Source organism: Columba livia, chromosome 27, assembly GCF_036013475.1.
Source record: "Columba livia isolate bColLiv1 breed racing homer chromosome 27, bColLiv1.pat.W.v2, whole genome shotgun sequence".
NCBI lineage: Eukaryota > Metazoa > Chordata > Aves > Columbiformes > Columbidae > Columba > Columba livia.
In genome coordinates this window covers 2,942,144-2,962,137 of record NC_088628.1, presented here as the reverse complement: position 1 = coordinate 2,962,137, position 19,994 = coordinate 2,942,144, and the positions used below count along the sequence as shown (strand labels likewise).

The 19,994-nt window shown below is 47.1% G+C and overlaps 1 protein-coding gene across 9 annotated transcripts in view; it reads left to right on the top strand.

The window, feature by feature from the left end:
• KDM4B (lysine demethylase 4B) overlaps nt 1-19,994 on the top strand; it is an 81,980-nt gene that overhangs the window by 44,919 nt on the left and 17,067 nt on the right. For 4 of the 9 annotated variants that reach the window (XM_065042604.1, XM_065042605.1, XM_065042608.1 and 1 more), the window contains exons 9-14: nt 7,951-8,147; nt 8,610-8,642; nt 12,835-13,004; nt 15,830-16,314; nt 17,042-17,162; nt 19,744-19,922. In XM_065042604.1, the coding sequence (XP_064898676.1) occupies nt 7,951-8,147; nt 8,610-8,642; nt 12,835-13,004; nt 15,830-16,314; nt 17,042-17,162; nt 19,744-19,922 (1,185 nt within the window). The remainder of the gene's footprint in view (nt 1-7,950; nt 8,148-8,609; nt 8,643-12,834; nt 13,005-15,829; nt 16,315-17,041; nt 17,163-19,743; nt 19,923-19,994) is intronic. The other 5 variants (XM_065042606.1, XM_065042610.1, XM_065042607.1 and 2 more) reach the window with 3 other exon arrangements.

The following is a 19,994-nucleotide window of genomic DNA, read 5'->3' as shown; positions in this document are numbered from 1 at the left end:
CGGTTTATGCTCTGAAATAAGTTTCCTTCGCCTCATCCTGCGCAATATTCCCATTCAGCCCTCTGCTCCGGTGCCGTTCCGTCCTGCGCTGCTGCTCTGCATCCCCTGGGGAGAGGGAAAGACAAGGAAGACTCTTCTGTTTGGATTTTCTGATGTATAACAGCATCTTCAAGTGAGGTGCCTTTCAGATCCCAGACTATGGTCTTTTATGTACCCTATTGCTTCTGAACCCGCTCCTCACTTCTTGTTGCTGTTATAATATGGGTGCTGAGGTACCTGGCCTGACCTCTGGATGTCCTGCCCTTGAGAAGGGGTATCTGAGAAACTAATTCTAAATCCAGAATGTAATTATAAACCGTCCAAGACTTGCTTCCCCCAGCGAATGGGCCATTTCTGCTTTGGGCAGCTCATCGGCCCCTCTGCTCAGGGTTAGAGCACTGAAATGGGAAGGATCTGGGCTTTTTTAAACAAACAGACTAGGCCTATTTATGCTGCTCAGCCTAATTTACTTTAGCTTAATTACTGCAAGGTGTAAATCATGCTGCTGTTGACATTTTGAATGCTGCTTCGTCATGACTTTGCCGGCTCAGGGTGACTCTCCGGGAGCCTGCGATGGAAACTGCTGCATCTCCGGATGAAAAGCTGCGCTGAACCCGCTAAGTCCTGATCTCGTTGGCTTGACAGAGTCTCCCATTCTCTCTCTGCCTCGCTAACCCCGAGATTTATAGTGCGGAGGCTGCGCCGCGCTTTGTGCCCGCAGTAAATAGCGATGTGAAGAATGTGCTCCGTGCAGCTTATTCGTTCAGCTGCTCTGTCACACAGGAGTCCCTGATAAAGTCTCCCAGCCCCAATCGCTCATGTGTCAGAGCGGAGGCTTAAGGGTCATCTGGCTTTGGGGATGCTCGTGTGGCAGGGCCATCAGAAGTGCCTTTTAGAGCTGCCTTGGCGCTGTGCTGTGTGCGGTGCGCTCCGCTGGAGCTGCTGCAGGGCCGACAGACGTGAAGAGAGAAGAGCAACCTTACCTTCCACCTGAGAATAAAGAACAACGTAGCGCATTCTGCTCATGAATTGCAGAATGGTAGAACTCGAAGTGTAACGCAGCTGTGAACTGGCATTACCTTTCTCATCAGGTACCTGTTCCTTTTTGATGTCCACCCAAATTCCTTCAGTGCACCGGCAGGCAGTGCTTTTTATCCTTCTGCCTCTTTGCTTTGTGCACAAAGAACACCATAAAAATAAACCCCGCTATTTATTATAGTGCAGTGAGACTAGATTGCTTATGAACGGCCTCTTATTTTGTTTTCCACACTCCATTTTGCTTCATTGTTTGTCTCTCCTGGTAGCCGCGCTGCTCATCTTCTTCCAGTTCGGATCCCCGTTAGCGGGTTCGGGGGTTTTGTGGGGTGGCTCAGAGCCGGCGCTTCCTGATCTCAATCATCAGGATTCGGATCTTGCTGCTTCTCTGTGCTCACCTGACTCTCTTAACGCCTTCAAACACACGTGCAGGTGGGTCCAGATTATTGCGGGATGGAGACAGAAGCACTTCATTTGACGTGCCGCTTTCAGAGGAGTCTTGATTGCTGTTTCCTTTAGGATTGATATATAACATCTTTCCTCCCTTATTTATACATCAGCCCTCCCTTGATTCTACGTTGTAGCATTTGGAATTGCAAAAATATATATTTTCAGCTTCGTATCTGCTTGAAAAATGTTACTAGAGAACACTCGTTATTACCAAGGGAATGACTTTGATAGCGTGCTAGAAGCAAAGCTTGGGTTGTCACTAGACACCGACACTTCATATTGCACCAACATCATCATTCTTGTTCCTACAAACTGCCGACAGATCTTCGTTGTCATACGTGGGATGCAAAATGGTGGAGTTTCTACTCCATGCTGGTTTACAGGTGTGTCATACAGCGCAGCGCCTGGCTTTCTCTTTAAAAGAAACAACTGAAAAGCAGGTGATCAAACAGGAGATAAAAGGGTGACTTGGGTCACTTAGCAAGGGCTGTCTGGTGTGTCCGGATCTGCCGAACCCCGCGGTTCGTGCCCCGCAAAGGTCCGGCCTCCCACACACCAACATGCTCGGCCACAAACTGTCACCCACTTCAAGTCTTGTGATGCGGAAGAAATACCTTGAGATAAGCTCGGGATGATGTTCGCATCATAACCACTGGATAAAAGTCTTATTTTTGTTTATCCCTTGTACTGGAATGAGCCTGTCAAAATAGAAAGGGACGGGTCCTTCATTGAATCCCCGTCTTGTCGCGCTGCTGAGTTTCCTTCTCTTGTTTGAGCCTTATCTGAGACACATCGCTCAGGGCCCCGCTGAGATGATGATCCTGCCCCTGCTGTGCTTGTGTCTGTTCTTCGGGATGAGGATTGTGGAGAGTTGAGACAGATTCAGGGCCAGTCGTCCTTACAGCTGGAGCCTGGACAATAGTGAAAGAGGAGCGGAGTGGGGTAAACCTGACTCCCCATTTACCCATTTACTTGCTGCTCACCCAGCCCTTCAACCTACAGAAATCCACATGGAACTCTTTGGAAGCGAAGGAGTGAAGGAGAGAGCAAACCCCGCAGCCGGGACCAGGGGGAGCCCTTGCAGATCTTTGCCTAATTGTTTTGTTTGTGAAGCTCTGTGGTGGATTTCCAGTGGGTTTCCTAATGAACTGGTTTGTTGTTGAGACTCAGGGCAATGCTGGTAATTACCATAGAAACGGGGGGTCAAGACTTGTCTTCTTTCCCACAAGCTTTCAACTACCAACCATTAACCACACAAACAGTGCATTTTAGGGTTTTTCTCCTTCTTCTCCAAGTTTAACTCCTCAGTTACTTGCAGAATAGCTACCACTCATCTTCCAGGCATGTACTTGCAATTTTGGTGCCTTTGTCACTTTGGCTGTCGCTGTGATATAAAGTTCAACTGGAGCCCACACTGGTTTATTCTGTCGTGTTGGGTGAGTAGTAACTAGATCTCAAGTAACACAGTTGTAATCCAATAACAGATGAAGAGTGTTGTACTCGGAGGGCTTTGTGTTTCTCCCCAAACCTGAACCTTTATACTTTGTCCTGGGAATTGCTGGAGAGACGTTGAGTGTTGTCTGTGTTAGCGACACGTGCTCTGTAACGCACGGCAGGGATTTCTCAGCTGCCTTTGGAACGAAACCTTCATTCTTTCCCAGTCACTTGATTTTTAGGCTTTGTTGTTATGAAAATACAAAAGCTTTAAGCAAAGATTTAGGTCTGGTGTCTAATGGTGGCGTAATAGCTGCAAGAACTTCAACTTTGAGCGCGTTGGGTTTTTCTTATATTTAAAATTCCATGAAGGCAATGTGGGCGACTGGTTGGGTGTTAAACTGCGCCGAGGGCCCTGATTTCATCCAAACGTGAGGGGGTTTTCCATGACAACCAGAGGTGCCAGTTTAAATAGGTCATTTTATGGCTATTTCTACAGGAGAAGGGTTATTTTACATTAACTTTACGGAACAGCTGGGGTTCAGTTTACTGTTAATAGCTGGGCAAATATCCTCACAAAAACAACGCCCAAGGTTGAGGTTGAACGAGGTTGCGTTTTAACATGTATCATTTGATTTTATTACTTCAAGGAGACAGTCTTTTTATTTGACTGTTATTTTATAGAGACTTATTAGTGTTTTTATTTAAAAAAAATATTGCAAATAAGATAACAGTTACATATGCAGCAGCCACAAATTTCCTGCTATCGGTCTTTGAGCTCTTATTGATGAGACAGGGTTCCTGCATGGTCAGATGTTTTACTACGGTCTCCAAGTTTGAGTAGCAGATGGTAAAATAATAAGTAGAGGAAGAACGTTGCTTTTCTGTGGTAGAAAAATGCTTCACCCTGTGCGTTTCCTTATCGTGTTTTCGCATGCGCTCAGATCGAAGGTCGCCTTGGCACGGCCTTATCCTGCGTGCTTAACAAAGTCATCGGAAGAGCCTAAGACGGACCAACTTCAGTTCCTGCAGATGTGGTGAAGATGGAAACTCTTCTTTTAGCTGTTTTGGGTCTCGCATCCCCTGGAACCGAAGGCAAAGCGCTAACCCTAAAACTCTTCTGATGTTTTGTTCTGCTTTTTAATCCCCAACCCACCTCTTTGGGGGTTGCGGTCGATGTGGAGATCCCGGTGTCCTGGTTTTGTTAAAAACAAGAGCGGTTCTCTTGTAGTGATTTTTCTCTCAGCTCAGTTCTTTAGGTGCCTGTACTTCTCTGAGTTTGAGCTGCATATTTTTCCTCAGATGCTGATAAGAGACCAACGGGATGCTGAAGAAGCTCGTGTTTAGATTTATTACTATGGTAGCTAAGACAGACTGATAAGTTTTCCCACGTTCCATTGTGAGAGGGGCGTGTTTGAGGAGGGGTGGATGAACAGGTGACTAGAACTGACCAACTAAGTATTCCATCCCATAATCGTCACACCCCCTATATAAGAGGGTGATCACAGGGTCACGCTCTCTTCGCCCACGGCCGGCATCCAGAGAGGCCCCTGTCTGTCTGTCTGTCTGTCTGTCTGTGACCCTCAGGCCCTGCATCCTGCAGCCAGGTTCCGCTTTGCTGTGCAGTCCCGCCCGGGACTGCCGGGGCCTGCGCTGCAGCTGCTGGAGCCGCCAGCCCCGCAGCCCCAGCTCTGCTGCGCAGCGACGCAGCTCCGCACCCAGCGCTTCAGAGCGGGTTTGCATATTTTGTGTATGTATTCTCTATTTATTAGTAGCATTAGTAAAACCCTTTAAAACTCTCCAACTTGAAGTCTAAGTCTCTCTTCCTTTCCCCTTTCCACTCATCTTTCCGATCTAAAGGAGAGGAGTGAGGGGATAACAGGGAGTGTCTGCCACGGTTTATTGCCGCCTTACCTTAAACCGGGACAGATTTAATTGGTGGCCTGTACGGGGAAAGAAAAGAGACCGTAACGGGCAAACGAGACTGTACAGAGAGAGAGAGTGTACGGGGATGAGATAAGAGAAACCATGACACCCGGTTATGAGGTTTTCCTATCTCTCTTTACTGGTGGTGTTTAAGTGTATGGAATATGGAAGGAAACGTTCTGCAGAAATCGGGATAGGAAGAGACAGAGGTTGAGGGTGTAGGTATAGAACGTCCTAGGAAATACATGTGTTTATGACCCCCATTCAATACTTTGAAAGAAATACGACTGTGTGTACGGAAGGGGAGGCAGCACATGGAAATGGGTATTGGTGACAGGGAAACAGCAGCTCGCTGGCTTTGTGTGGCTCTGATGGAACAGAGCAGGACATTAATTGCAAAGGAACTTCCCTGTGGTTGTTTTGGAAGCATCCAGCGTATGAGCAGATCTCGCTGCTCTTTGAGGGCAACGTGTGGAAAACACTCCGGCCGCTATGGGAACGTGAACGTGGCACAGCGGCAGCAGCTGAGGAAATATAACCGTACGCTCTGGAAGGAGCCCCAAAGGAAAGAGGCTTTGTAAATTATTCATGCTCGCTAGTGTGAGAGCAATAAAATGAAATTAAAATTGAAATGTAAACATACATCATGTTAGATTTGTGTAAAGAAAGGAACTTGGCTCCGCAGGGTTGCGGCGCGCTGGAGATCGCGGCCCAGCGTCCTTTCTCTGAACAGCATCCAGGTAGCTCGGCATGCGCCTTCTGGATAATCGGTGTGTACTTTACATTTGTGAGGCCCCGAAGCTCTGGCGGTGGTTGGAGACTGTACCGGAGACCTTTGGACCCGGCCGACTCGGGATTTGCTCCGCTCGATTTGCAGGAATTGACATTTGTGCGCTGCGGCGTGTTGGTTCCGGGTTAGGATCACAAAGTGGACTGTTCCCCTTTTAAGCCGTTTTTCATCCTTTGTGAAGGCAGAGAAAGGTCAATCTCTGTAGCTCATTGATGGGGTGCTCTGCTGTATTCCTCTTTGGAGCCTTGCACAGGTGCTTTTAAAATTTCTTTAGGAAAAGTTGTTGGAAAATCAACTCAATACAGATCCCTTAAGCCAATATTGATGGAGGTGCCGGTGAGAAGCTTCTGCCTGGCCGGGAATTGGAAGCGTGGGTACCGTCTGTGTTCCTGCCGCTCTCCAGCCAAATTACATTTCCAGCCTTTCTGTCCCATGCAATTTTTCATCAAATGAATGGAGTTCTCCTGAAAGTGCTTGTCCATCCATGCTCCCACCCGCCAGGCTTTGCACATGGAAACAGGAGTTGGGAGGGAAGGGGGATAGCGGAGAACTGCACAGAAAGAGCCTCTTCTCTCTCTCCTAACTATGGCTATATTAGTAATGGTAGCGAAAAATGAAGGAAGGGGACAAGTAAGTTCAATTTCCTGCGCTTCTGCTGAGAAAGGAGAGAATAGTTTTGAAAAGGTGTGAAAAACAAGCCCTGCGAAGTGGCTCTGGTTACCTCAGCCTCGAGCTGAAGTTGAAAAGCAATTTAGTGCAAGAGCTCACTGAGCAAGGCTTTGCACCGTGGAGCGGAGCTCAAGGCAGGCTCAGCTTTGCCTGCAGCCCAGCCGGAGCTCAGCCCCGCGCGGCGAGCGGCTCTGGGGTGTCGCTGTGTCCTTTGCAGTCCCGTTCCTCTCTGAACGCGCTCGTTCAGGCTGCGTCTGTGTCCTGGGTGAGAATCCCCGCTCTAGACTCAGTCTGTTAATTCTGTGCTTTATCAGAGCAAACACATCCAAGTAAAACCACCTGTAAGTAGCCCTTGCGTAGGTGTGTGCAATCGCAAGGGTGCAATTGCAGAGGTTAATTTTAATGAGCATGTGCTAGTTGAAATGAATAATACACATTTTCTTTGGCTTGGGCAGGTGTGGTTTAGATGCAGGATGTAGTTATTGTTGCAGCCTTTTTTATTTCTCTGCAGTTTTGTGAAGGATTTATATGCCATGTCATGATGTATAATTATGAAGTTTAACTACCTCCTTCTCTAGGTTAGTCTTTTGTTCCTTTAAGGGTTTTTCAGTTATGAAGCGATATTAATAATCTCTTTTCAGCCTGAGTAACTCAGCAAGAGGCCGGCTAATGGAGGGAGCGTAGGCTTGAGATCAGGCACAGACCTGGTTACATCGGCCAAAGTTATTACTGTCTAATGACTGTAGGATGGCGGACAAGCAGTATATTTGGTGTCAGTTACCAGGAATCTTTAGCTCAGTTGGTGGGCTCAGAGAGGGAAGAAAATACTTGGGAACAGGGTCTCCAGGTGCCCTCAGAGAAGGGCTGTCTCACGTTTTGCCAAGGGCAGGGGAGTCACAGAATCCCAGGATGTCAGGGGTTGAAGGGCCATGGAAAGCTCACCCAGTGCAATCCCCCCATGGAGCAGGAACACCCAGATGAGGTTACACAGGAAGGTGTCCAGGCGGGTTGGAATGTCTGCACAGAAGGAGACTCCACAACCCCCTGGGCAGCCTGGGCCAGGCTCTGCCACCCTCACCCCAAACAAGGTTCTTCTCAAATTTAAGTGGAACCTCCTGTGTTCCAGTTTGCACCCATTGCCCCTTGTCCTGTCCCTGGTTGTCACCAGAAGAGCCTGGCTCCATCCTCCTGACACTCCCCCTTTCCATATTGATCCCCAGGAATGAGTCCCCCCTCAGTGTCCTCTTGTCCAGCTCCAGAGCCCCAGCTCCCTCAGCCTTTCCTCACACGGGAGATGCTCCACTCCCTTCAGCATCTCGGTGGCTGCGCTGGACTCTCTGCAGCAGTTCCCTGTCCTGCTGGAACTGAGGGGCCACAACTGGACACAAGATTCCAGGTGTGGTCTCCCCAGGGCAGAGCAGAGGGGCAGGAGAACCTCTCTGACCTACTGACCACCCCCTTCTAACCCACCCCAGGTACCATTGGCTTCCTGGCCACAAGGGCCCAGTGCTGGCTCATGGTCACCCTGCTGTCCCCAGGACCCCCAGAATCGGTGCTTTCCATTAACCTGAAATACCCATGTGTCGGTGTCTGGGTTTCTCTTGCAGTGCACATGCCGCAAAGACATGGTGAAGATTTCCATGGATGTCTTTGTGCGGGTTCTGCAACCGGAACGATACGATTTGTGGAAACAAGGCAAAGACATTGCTGTCCTGGACCACATGAAACCCACAGCTCTGAGCAGCCCGGAGCTGGATGCCTGGAATGAGACCAAGGCAGAGTTGAAGGCCAAATTGCTTCGCAGGTAAAGAGCAAAACAACAACAATAGGAGAGCTGTGTCTGAGCGCTCTGCTTTATTTTAATTTCTAAATTTTGGGATAGTTTGAACTTGTCTTGTTTTCTTCCTTCTTTTTAACACTTCTTGTAATTTTTCTTGGGTTATGTGCGCCTTCATTGTTCTGTTTGCTTTAAATATTCTAGAAGCACATGTTTTCAGAAAGTAGGACGCTGTGTGCCCCTCACTTCTCATCTCTTATCCTGGAAAACAAAAGAAATCCATAGTAAACATTTATAGCTTCACTTATCAGACAGCAAGAGGGGAAAAAAAATCCCATCAATTGCAAAAGGGATTTAATGCATGCCTTTCCGTGCTCCCTTTGATCTCTGTATTAATTTTCTGCAAGTTTGCGGGTTTTGTGTATTACAGCATGCTTGAGTTGCAAATTTGGCATGCTAACCTTTTGCTGTTGGAATCTTGCTTTATAGGATAGGAGACGAGGAAGAGGACACCAAACACCGGTACGTGGCTTCGCTCACCAACTTCACTGCCTTCATTCTTTTTCCTGTCAAGTTTCTTAAAACATTAACTCTGAAAGTGTTTCCCAGTTAGTTTTTTCATGTGTTCTTCCTTGAAAGGGCACGGAAAATCCTTGGGGTTGAGGTTTCCCCGCTTCATCTTGGTTTGACGCAGTTCTCTGCGGTCTCCTCTGGCGCCGTTAGGGCAGCTCAGCCATCCCGTGCCTGTTGTGGTTTTCCATTCTTGAGTTGGCAGTTAATCTGCTGAACTAGTAGTGATGGGTACTGGTTAACTGGTGGTGGATAAGCTGACCAGTCACTGGTTAATAAAAAGCTGCTGCTGTTCCAGAAAGTGGATTTGAACAAGTGTTGTGGCCACGGGCTGCCCATGGCAGAACTTCTTCCTCATCAAGCTTGGCTGAGGAATGAGACTCTATATTATAGGAAATCGTATTATCACAGGGCTTTCATGTGCTCAGATGTAAAGCGTGTGCCCTCCTGTATAGACTCATGGAATAGTTTGTGCTGCTTCATCCAGGTGTAATATTCTGCTCGTAATTTCAGTCGGTTGAAATCCAGGAAAAAGGCTTTAAATAGGCGTCAGGTTTCTGAGGCCATCTTGGAGAGGGACTTTGAGGAACAGCTTAAGCACTGTTAACGTGGTAATTTAATGAGAGTTGATTTATTTATGCATTCTATCTCTTCATTGCCCTCCAGGAGGTTTCAGTCACCTGCTGGTGCTTTGGGCTGGTGGTTCCTGGGTCGTGCCTTTTCTACATTTTCCATTATTTTACAAGTGCTGAAATGGGAAAGTGTGTTCCCCACTGAATCTATGCTTCAAGCCACATAATAAATAGGGTGTTTGGGCAGATAACTGACCTGCGCGACATTGCTCTTCTCCAGAGGTTTTATCCCTAATGTTTTCAGCTCTAGGAACAGCAGCGTGGTCAGAGTCAGAAGCTGAGATTTACAAACCCCGGTGAACCCCTGGATCTTTTCCTTCCCCATCTGGAAATCGGGGATCTCTTTACTGCCTATGACTGTTAAGGGTTACTCAGATACATATAATGTTTGCACAGTGTAAGGTACTATATGAACATGAAAGATTGTTTTCCCTCTCTGAGCCTATTGCTTAGCAGAGAAGCTTCTCTCTTGACCTGAGCTATTGCAGAAGGTCCAGGTATTTTCTTTTTTCTTATCTACTCATTGTTTCCTAGATTATTTCAGTATTATCCTGAAGCAGTTTTGAAGCTCTTAGCAAGTTTCTCTGCTTATGGCTTGGAAAGACGTAATTTTACTTGGAGATGGACTTTTCTCAGCAGGATGGACTTTACTGGGAGAATGGGATTCACCTCTGCCCGAACCTTTTCACAGTTGTATCTACTTAATTTAAGTCACTTTGTGGTCTGTTCTTCAAAGAGTCCAAATGCTGCTTTTTTGCCAGCTCTCTTGGGAAATGGAGCTTTTAAACTCTGCAGAGAGATATGTTATTTCTTCTCTAAGGTCATACTTAGTTACCTTGAAAAACTCAGCGTTGTTTACTTTGTGGCTTCAGCAAGAGGCTGTTTTAGGCTGGTCCACAAAGAGCCCATTTCTGATCTGTGAATTCCATCAGACACAAACCGTCTTCTCTCTGGAAATGTGCGGCCTTCAGCTTTAGTTCCGGAAGCGCAGGCTCTTTAAATGATGTGCTTTCTGCCTCTCTTCATCTTCCCACAACTTCAGAGGGAGAAAAGCACTGCAAAGAAAAATCCTTTTTATCTACTGTGAGTATAAAGCGTTGTGATTTAATTTTCAGCCCGTATTTCTGCCCCACGAGAATAAAACACACACTTTACTAAAACCAGCTTGTAACAATTCTACTCCGATGCGGGTTGTGGGAAGGTCTGGCAGGTTTATCTCCTCCTCCCACATCACTTTTACCCCCAGAGAAGGTGATTTGTACTCAGAATATGGGTAAAAAGTTGATCTTTCTGGGCTCAGCCTTGTGTTCCTGCTAATGAGCGTCTTGCAGGTGTGAAGTTACCACCTATACATGGACGGCTACCATATGGTTAGCGTCTAGCAATTAGAAGTTCCTGTGCGTATGGATCAACTTTCTATTAGTCATTCATCTCGGGTTGAAATTTTTCTTCTTCCTTTGCTGGTTACGTGATGAAGGGCTCTTAATGTCCCTCTCCTCCAAATGTAATTAGCAGCTGAGTTTCTGGGCTCTGAGGACAGGAAGCTGAATTTCAGCTTTTCTGGAGTTTTGGGTGATGGGATGCGGCGCGATTGCGGTTTGTTCCGGGCTGGTGGACGTGGGGCCCTGGAACAGGGAGGCCATATGGAAGATGCTGCTTTCTAAAGTACCTCTGTGTGCTAAAAAGGGTGTAAAACTTGCAGGTCTTTGAATCACGCCCTTTTGAGAGTGTGTTAGACTTAAACCCAGTGACCCGAAACCATCACGCTGATCAATAAAAACCGGGTAGAGAGAGAAGAAGGGGGTTTGGTTTGCCTGTGGGAGATGGTGACTGGATTTCCTTGGCTTATTTCTTTCTCTTTTTATTGTTTTCTTCACCTATTAAACCATCTTTATCTTGATTTTCTGGCTCTTGTTCTTCCTGTTTGCCCTCCCAGTCCCACTGGGGGTGAGTGAGTGGCTGCGTGGCCTCTAATACGGTTCCTAACCACAATACATTGTCCTGACTTCGGAATTTGCATTCCTCTTTACATTGTGGCTCCTGTAATGTCTCATTGACTCTTTAGAAAGAACAGCATTGCTATTGGCTTGTTAGTATTAATCTGATTGTATTAATATGCACTTTTTTTAGTGAGACTTCTTCACAGGCCTTGGACCCTGTGAATTATACCACTGAGAAATCATAGACTGCCTATTGATTATGCTATAAGCATTAATTATACTGTGTTTTTAGAAACCAGCAGCGCTGGGTAATGATTCAGAGCTGGAAGATGATGCTTTGCAGACTCCCAGCAGTTTGCCAAAGGGAAGCACGTACACAATGAAAAGAAATCACACACAAATCACAGAATGCACTGGGTTGGAAAAGACCTCAGAGCTCATCCAGTCCAAGCCTTGGTCCAACTCCAGCCCATTGACTAGATCATGGCACTAAGTGCCGTGGCCAATCTCAGTTTAAAAACCTCCAGGGCCGGTGAGTCCAGCACCTCCCTGGGCAGCCATTCCAATGCCTGACCACTCTCTCTGCAAAGAATTGCTTTCTCATCTCCAGCCTCAATTTCCCCTGGCAGAGTTGAAGCCCATGGCCCCTTGTCCTATTGCTGATGCCTGGGAGAAGAGCCCAATCCCCACCTGGCTAGAACTGCCCTTCAGGTAGTTCTGGAGAGTGCTGAGCTCAGCTCTAAGCCTCCTCTTCTCCAGACTAAACAAGCCCAGCTCCCTCAGCCTCTCCCCATGGGTCTTGTGTTCAAGTCCCTTCCCCAGTCTTGTTGCTCTTCTCTGGACCCGCTCCAGCACTTCAATCTCTTTCCTGAGCTGAGGGGCCCAGAACTGAACACAACACTCCAGGTGTGGCCTCCCCAATGCAGAGCACAGGGGAAGGATCACTGCCCTTGTCCTGCTGACCACGCTCTTTTGGATACAGGACAGGACACCATTGGACTTCTTGGCCACCTGGGCACACTGGTGGCTCATGTTGAGCTTCCTGTCCATTAGTCCCCCAGGTCCCTTTCTGCCCGACTGCTCTGCAGCCATCTGTGCCCAGCCTGGAGCGCTGCAGGGGGTTGTTGTGGCCAAAGGGCAGGACCCGGCACTTGGCCTTGTTGAACTTCATCCCATTGGAATCGGCCCATTAATGATGGAATGGAGGCAGAGGATGAAAGGAAGATTTATAGCAAGTTTTCATCTATATTTTGAAATGCAAGCAGAACAGATTTAAAATACAATTAAAATAATTTCAACTGCAACTCGTGAGCTTACGTTAGTGATGGTGGGAAAAAGCTTTTAAAGAAATCCAGACAATTAATGACTGCTGTGAACGGATCTGCAGTGTTGTGTGATGCAGGGTTCATCTGTTGCCTTTCAGATATCTGCTCTGCTCTGTAGCTATTGTTACCTACATTGTGTTTTCTCTCCAAAAAGATCCTTTGTTTTGTATTCAGCTTTTTAAGTCGGTGATGGTTTCGTACATTGAAGGCTGTTCTTTCATGACAAATCACACTTCTGTACTTCTAGGTCTCACCGCAAAAGAAGTCAACCCAGAAGACATAAGACGGAGGATCAGAAGTCCCTTGGGGACGTCATGGCCATTGAAACTGCCTTGGAAGATGTGAAAGTAAAAGAGGAGCTGAAAAGGGGCCCAGAGCTGGAGGAAGAGGAGAGAAGCAAAGGGACTGAGGGAGAAGGTGAGGAACCCACCGAGAGCTGGCCGGGCTGTCTCTCTAAAACACATGGGGAAATAACTCGGCCGCTCTTGTTTATTTCTAGTGAAATATCAGTGGAGTCTTTCCCAATATTAAATCTGTGCTCGCTGAAATACACCATCATTTACAGCCACGATTGATTTTTCCCTCTCTTTAAGGATTCAGTCCAAATAGCTTTCTTGGCAGGGCTTGAAAGTTCTGCCAAAACTATTACAGGTTTGTAAAAATATATATTAGGGGAGGAATATTTTTAAATATCTCATAGAGAAACAAATAAATATATTTTGTGACCTACTCTGAAAAGGAATGATTTGTGCACTCCCCTGTGCAATTAATCTTTCCCCTTTCCCTTCCTCCCCTTTCTTGCAGCGACTGCGAGTAAATTCAGCCTTAGGTTGTGTGGGATCCGCAGCTGCTGCACGAGTTGCAGGTTTGGTTTTTAAGTCGAGCTCTAGGAAGGAATCTCTTCACCTTTCTTTGCCTGGCTGGAGTTAATACCAGTCCATGCCAATTCCCATCCTTTGATTTCTTTTGCATCTGGTTAGTCCGAAGGCCTGACCTCAGCCATTTACTGGAGGCTTTTTTGGTGATACTGTATTTTATTGTCTTGGCTCTGTATGAATTGGTTGCAATTCTTGCAGGGATTAAGCAGCATGTACATGGTTAAGCAGTTGATGTCTCTATGATGCGCTTTCTCATTGAGACACTTGAGCGTTTCATAAACACCAGTGAATCCATTTTCATATATTGTAATATCCGTTACTTGTTTAGTGTTCGGAGAAAACCGATGGTGATTTTAAAGAAAATCTATGGAAGCTCTGGGAAAATAATTGAGGTCTTTGCTCATTTCCAGAGTCTCTTAGCTAGACAGTGTATGTTCTCTTTTCATGGGAAATAAGGAGTTGGGAACGATTATTGTACAGAGCAGGAGTAGCACAGCGCAGACAGTTAATTCCTATTGCCCGAAGCCTGGACGTGTCAGCAGCGTGTTAAATTGTGCTCCGAGCTCTTGTACCATTTTAACAGTTGATGCTTGAATAAATGGCCCGAAACTGCTGATATCCCTTTGGAGACAAGAGATAAGTTGACATGGACAGATCTGAGATCCTTAGAGTGGCGGAGGAACAAGAGACTCTGTTCTAGCCAAATAGATTCTGAATCATACGCTCGGACTACATGTTAAGAGCTCTTTAACCATTAGCACAGGAGGGAGAGATTTATTTTCAGCACCATCGCAGAATCATCACTAGAACCAGACTATTTCCTTTGCCGTTTTCGAGCGGTGTAGTGCTCAGTGTGGCTCTTAGCAAATATTCGAGTTTCTTAATGCAATATAGCGATTAAATACCACTGAATTCTCTAGTTTTTGCCATCCTGCTGCCTGGATTACCTCTCACAAGTGTCTTATAGTTCATCTTGAAACAGAAAATATCATCTGTGTGGATGGCCCTGGATGCTCAAGGCAATTTAGCTCCAGTGTGTGGTCCTGTGTCCGTGGTTTGATTTCGCACCAACACCCCCTCAAAGAAATCGTATACCTGCAACTTTACTGAACTCCATAATGTATTTTAAGTTATCTCCAGACAAAAATGCTTTTAAAACTTTAAAAATACCATTTTCACGGCACAGTTTTCCACGTGTGGTGGCTCAGTTGCTTGTGCCGCTCTCGTTCACCGGCATCCACGTCAATTTGTGCATGAAGATTCCGGTCCTTTCCGCAGGATTTGTGAGAGCCAGGGAGGCCTTGGAGTTCTGCCTCACTTCTTCCTGGCTTCCGATTTTATAGATTCGCTTGCAAACTAGTTTGTTCCTCTTAATGCAAAAAACTTTTAAGCAAAGTTCTACATGCCAGCTGCTGTCAAATTACCCGTTTAGAAGTCAATAAAGCTGGTGAATGGCATTTGTTTTGTTGTTGGGTAGAGAATTCGCCGAGTGTATAGAGAGTAAATATGATCTGCTTTTGTGCGACTGGGGAAAAATCCAATTTGCCTTTCATTCAATATGTTTGTTTCTCTAAGGAAATTCAATATTCCTTTCTCTGCGATAGAACAAACCCGTTTATCGGAGGGACTGCCTACACAAGTACAACAGTAACTATTTGGGCTGGACTGGTTCCCATTTTTATAAATTAGTGTAAATAAAGTCATCACACCAGGTGTGGCAGAATGCAAACCCCCCTCTCTCCCCCTTCCTCCTTCGATATGGAAGGAGTAGACACATCTCTCACCACCCTCAGGGCCAACAATTTCTCCCTCATATGTTAGGAATCTTGTGTCCAGTTGTGGCCCCTCAGTTCCAGCAGGACAGGGAACTGCTGGAGAGAGTCCAGCGCAGCCACCAAGATGCTGAAGGGAGTGGAGCATCTCCCGTGTGAGGAAAGGCTGAGGGAGCTGGGGCTCTGGAGCTGGACAAGAGGAGACTGAGGGGGGACTCATTCCTGGGGATCAAGATGGAAAGGGGGAGTGTCAGGAGGATGGAGCCAGGCTCTTCTGGTGACAACCAGTGACAGGACAAGGGGCAATGGGTTCAAACTGGAACACAGGAGGTTCCACTTAAATCTGAGAAGAAACTTGTTGGGGGTGAGGGTGGCAGAGCCTGGCCCAGGCTGCCCAGGGGGTTGTGGAGTCTCCTTCTGTGCAGACATTCCAACCCGCCTGGACACCTTCCTGTGTAACCTCATCTGGGTGTTCCTGCTCCATGGGGGGATTGCACTGCATGAGCTTTCCAGGTCCCTTCCAACCCCTCACATTCTGGGATTCTGTGAATCTCGACCTATGAAGCTAAACATTGCTTATTTCTTGAAACAGGTGACTGCAAAGCAAAGGCCCGTCCCCCAAAAATAAAAAGTGAGAGGAAGAGGAAGCACCTTTTCCATCAACACCAGCAACATCTGCCAGCACCGCAGCCTCCCACACCGGCCCCGCAGCAGCTGGCAGAGGACGAGGCGCCAGTGGCACGGCCACCGGTGCCCCCAGCACACCCAACGTCCTCCGCAGCGCAAAAGAACCTCCCTCCAGCACCCCTGAATGTTGTCCAGCCCTCAGAGGCGTCAGTTGAAGAAGACGACTTTAAATCTCGGCCCATCATTCCCATGCTTTACGTGGTTCCGCGGACCAAAAAGGTGGCGTTCGACAAGGAGCGCATGTCCTGCCAGCAGGCCTTCGAGCAGTTCGCCACGCAGAAGAGTCCCGGCTGGCAGGAGCAGGCGGTTCCAATGGAAATCCCGGTGAAGGACGAGGAGAATGCAGAAGCAGAAAATACAGAGGTCGCTACAGAGGTCAGTGATTCACAGGTATGAGTGAGCAAGGAGGTGACGATGAGATTTGGTGGTTTTAAGCAACGACTTGAGGACCAAACCTGGAATGAGAGGAGTCCTGAATTGTGCCAGGGCCTCCAGGGAACAGCGCTGTGCTGGGGAGCCATAGGCTGCTCTTGCAGGAAAAGATTGCTGATTTTCTCACAGTTCGGTCCGTGGTTCAGTCCATCATTGCGCTCACGCTGGCTGATTCATCAGACTTGGCGTTGTTGTCAAAAGATTGCCGAGGAGAACTGTGAGCCCCTGTGATTAGGATGCATGTGGTATTTACAATATTGGATGGTACGCAGGGCAGTGGGTACAGTACAAGATAAATAATACACTTGTCATAAAATGCGCTGTGATGTTCTGATGACCGTTTCTGGTCCGGTATGCTCTCTACGTACTTTTTGCGCCAGAGTTCCTCGCTGTTTGTGATTGACCAGACTTTTCACGAGCTAATGGAATTGGCAGGCTTGCAGCTATTCTGATTTTAACAAAATGCTGCATCTTAAGATTTTAACCTGACATCTTAAGAGATAACATTGGCTTTATCTGCTGCAGTAATTGGCTTGGGAGGCTTAATTGCAGCCAAAAGGCAATGAAATTTGCTGTGTGAATTCAACAAGTCTGTATGACAAGGATTCTGCCTCTTGCCCTGTACTCCCCTTTGCTTCCCCGTGTATTGTGGGGTTCCCATGGAGCTCGTTCTGGTTTGTTACAGACTGCTGCTGCTTTTGCAAAAATGAAGATGAAGATAAAGAAGAGTCGTCGTCACCCACTGGGCAAACCACCAGCCCGCTCCCCGCTGTCGGTGGTCAAACAGGAGACCTCCAGTGATGAGGGTGAGTGGCCGCAAACCTTTTGTGTTACACTTAAATGGTAGAAAATGCAGCATGTTCCCATTTTGATAACCAAACTCATCGTGGGAGGTGTCCCTTCTCACCTCCCACCCTCTTTTTTCCATCGAGAAAAATATTTTGCTGGCTGCAGAATGAGGCAGCATTTTGGGCAAAGGGGAGAAAAAAATAGTTGACAGAAAATAACATCTCAAAATAAAAGCTGCTTCTTAGATATTGCATTAAAGTGAGAGGTGTTCACCTCAGTCACCTCTCACTCGTGTTGTGTGGTGTAATTTACCACTTCTGGGTCTTACCCACATTATAAAATACTTAGAAAAGTCCCCAACAAGCAGCTTTTGCATGGTGGGGCAGGTACCTGGGGGTGTAGTTGGCCATCCTGCTTTCAAGGTACTTACAACCTCATGTTCCAAAGGACATCTTTCCTGTTCGCCCTCCTTCAGAGAACATATCCCCTGATTTTAGAGGAGCCTTGTGTAGAATGGGATATTCTGTACATGCACAGCTCGTTTTCTTACCAAGGCTGATGCATTTGATGTCTTGCATCGTGGAGCGAAGCATCAAGATGCAGTTGAGACTATTTATCTGGTTTGGTGTGAGACCTCGCAACAGCCGTTGTGCTGAAGGATCCTCATCAGACAGGTTCTTTTTGCTGGTTTGGCTGTTTGGGTGGCGCGTGGGGCCTCAGGAGCAGTTTCCGCTGGTGTTTCCTGGCGACTGACTTCCAGCACTGTTGGGCAAGATCTCATCCGACAGGTTCTTCTCCTCCAACCGGGGAACGGAAGCAGCTCCGCACTCCTCGATTTTTCAGGCCGGGTGTAGAAGGACAATCTAGAGGCTGCTGTGAGGAGCAGTGAGCATGTAAATGAACAGAAAGCGTATGCACAACTCCAATTCGCTTGAGACAAATCGTTAGCCTTTCCCACTTGGGTATAACTTGCTTGAAATGTAGGAGCTGTCCTGGATGCTGCGTCTCAAGGATCCATCCTGGGGTTACCAAAGGTGATAACGTACAACAGTCATTTCTTTTTTTCTCTCAGCCTGTCGCTCTGGATTCTGACGGTGGTTTCATTGATTTCACCGGTATCAGAAATCCTTGCTGTCTCCTCATGTGCTTTGAGAGTAAAGACATCTTGGAAGCATTGATCTGCATATCCCGGGTCACTGATGGGTGTAGATTTTGGCTGTGTCTTACGTGAGCTGTGGGCACGTGTAGCTGGAGTTCAAACCGCAGAGCACGTCCTTGTCCTGTCTCCCTCTGCAGCAGAATGCAGTGGGAAAAGCTGTGCTGTTAGCAATTGTTGGTAGCCTTTGGATACCAATGCTCAACTAAAAGTATTGGAAGAAAAGCCACTTTTGGGGGAGGAACAGAGGCAGTGTTCATCATCTCAAAATGATTAATGAAAGACAACACTTTGCCTGGCAAAACATATCAGATTAGTTGGAGGGAGCTTTTCTAACCTGAGATGTAAACTTAGCCGTTAGTATTTTACTACAAGTTTCTTTTATCCTTTCTGGCAACTGTCTGAAAATCCTCAAAGGGAGGTGGGAATGGGAGGAGGCTCAGGCTTGTTGAGAGCAGAACATCAGCTGCTTATTTACAGTCATTAACAGTGAAGCACTGAACGGTTTGGTCTGATGTGCTGAGCTCTGGGGATAATGTTCTAGAAGATGTTTTTGAGTTGCCCTGCCTGTTCTTTTGGAAACTTTGCAGATTGGCAACGCAACCAGTGGTTTATGCTTAGTCTTGCATGGAAAATTTCCTCTTTTAACTCTTATAGTGACTCAAAAGTCCTTAATGAGGAATGGTAAGAAACTCGGACCCTCAACTAACACCAGTGGATTCCGTGGTGGTTTAATCATAAAATGCCAAGAGCCTTTTATGGGTTTTGTACAAACAAAGAATTAGCAAACTAATTAGTGCCGGTAGTACCTATCAGAGCTCTGGCAGGAGAGGAGGTGGTGGGGAATGCAGATTGAAGGCTTAGCGCTGAGTGCTTGAGAGAAGTCGCCGTGGAAAGAGAAAATGAAAACTTGGAGCTGGGATATCTCATGGCCAAGAAACAGGCACAGGATGCGCTTTGGTGGGTGGAAAATCCGGCCTGGCTGCTGACTGGGAACCGGGAGCTGGCTGTGCCGAACCAGTGCGGACTGTGTGCGCGTCTGGAGCCGCTCCGCGCTGCGGAAAGGAGGAGGAGGTTTCCTTGCACTTGCGTCATGCATTCGGAACTTGGCTTCATTGAAAAGCTGGTTTAGGTTTCCACAGCTAGAAAGTGGATAGAGTTACGCAGGCGATCAATCTGGATTCTCTTCCTTCTTCCTGGTGGCCAGTTCCATCAGGTCATTGGTGTCTCTGTCTCCTCTATCACACCCATAAAGTGGGGATTATTTCCATTAAAGTCTTTGAGGCACACACATATCAAAACCAAGTTGAATGTTCTTATTTATTGAACTTGCGTTGTTGAAACTTTAGCTGTTTAACCCAACCTTGCTGTATTTTGCCTCTACTCTCTGCAGCCTGTTTGGCCTCTACTGACTGTCCATTGGGGATTTTTTCTCTTCCTAGAAACATTTCCATTTTCTGGGGAGGAAGACATGAGTGACCCAGAGGCTCTGAAATCGTTGCTTTCCCTCCAGTGGAAGAATAAAGCGCATAATTTCCCAGCCGAAAGGAAATTCAACGCGGCCGCGGCGCTGAGCGAGCCGTACTGCGCTGTCTGCACCCTGTTCTACCCCTACAACCAGGTACGTCCCCCTGCGGCTGCTGTGCCGGCTCTGCTGCACACCTCAGAGTAAAGACTCACGCACATTTGCACA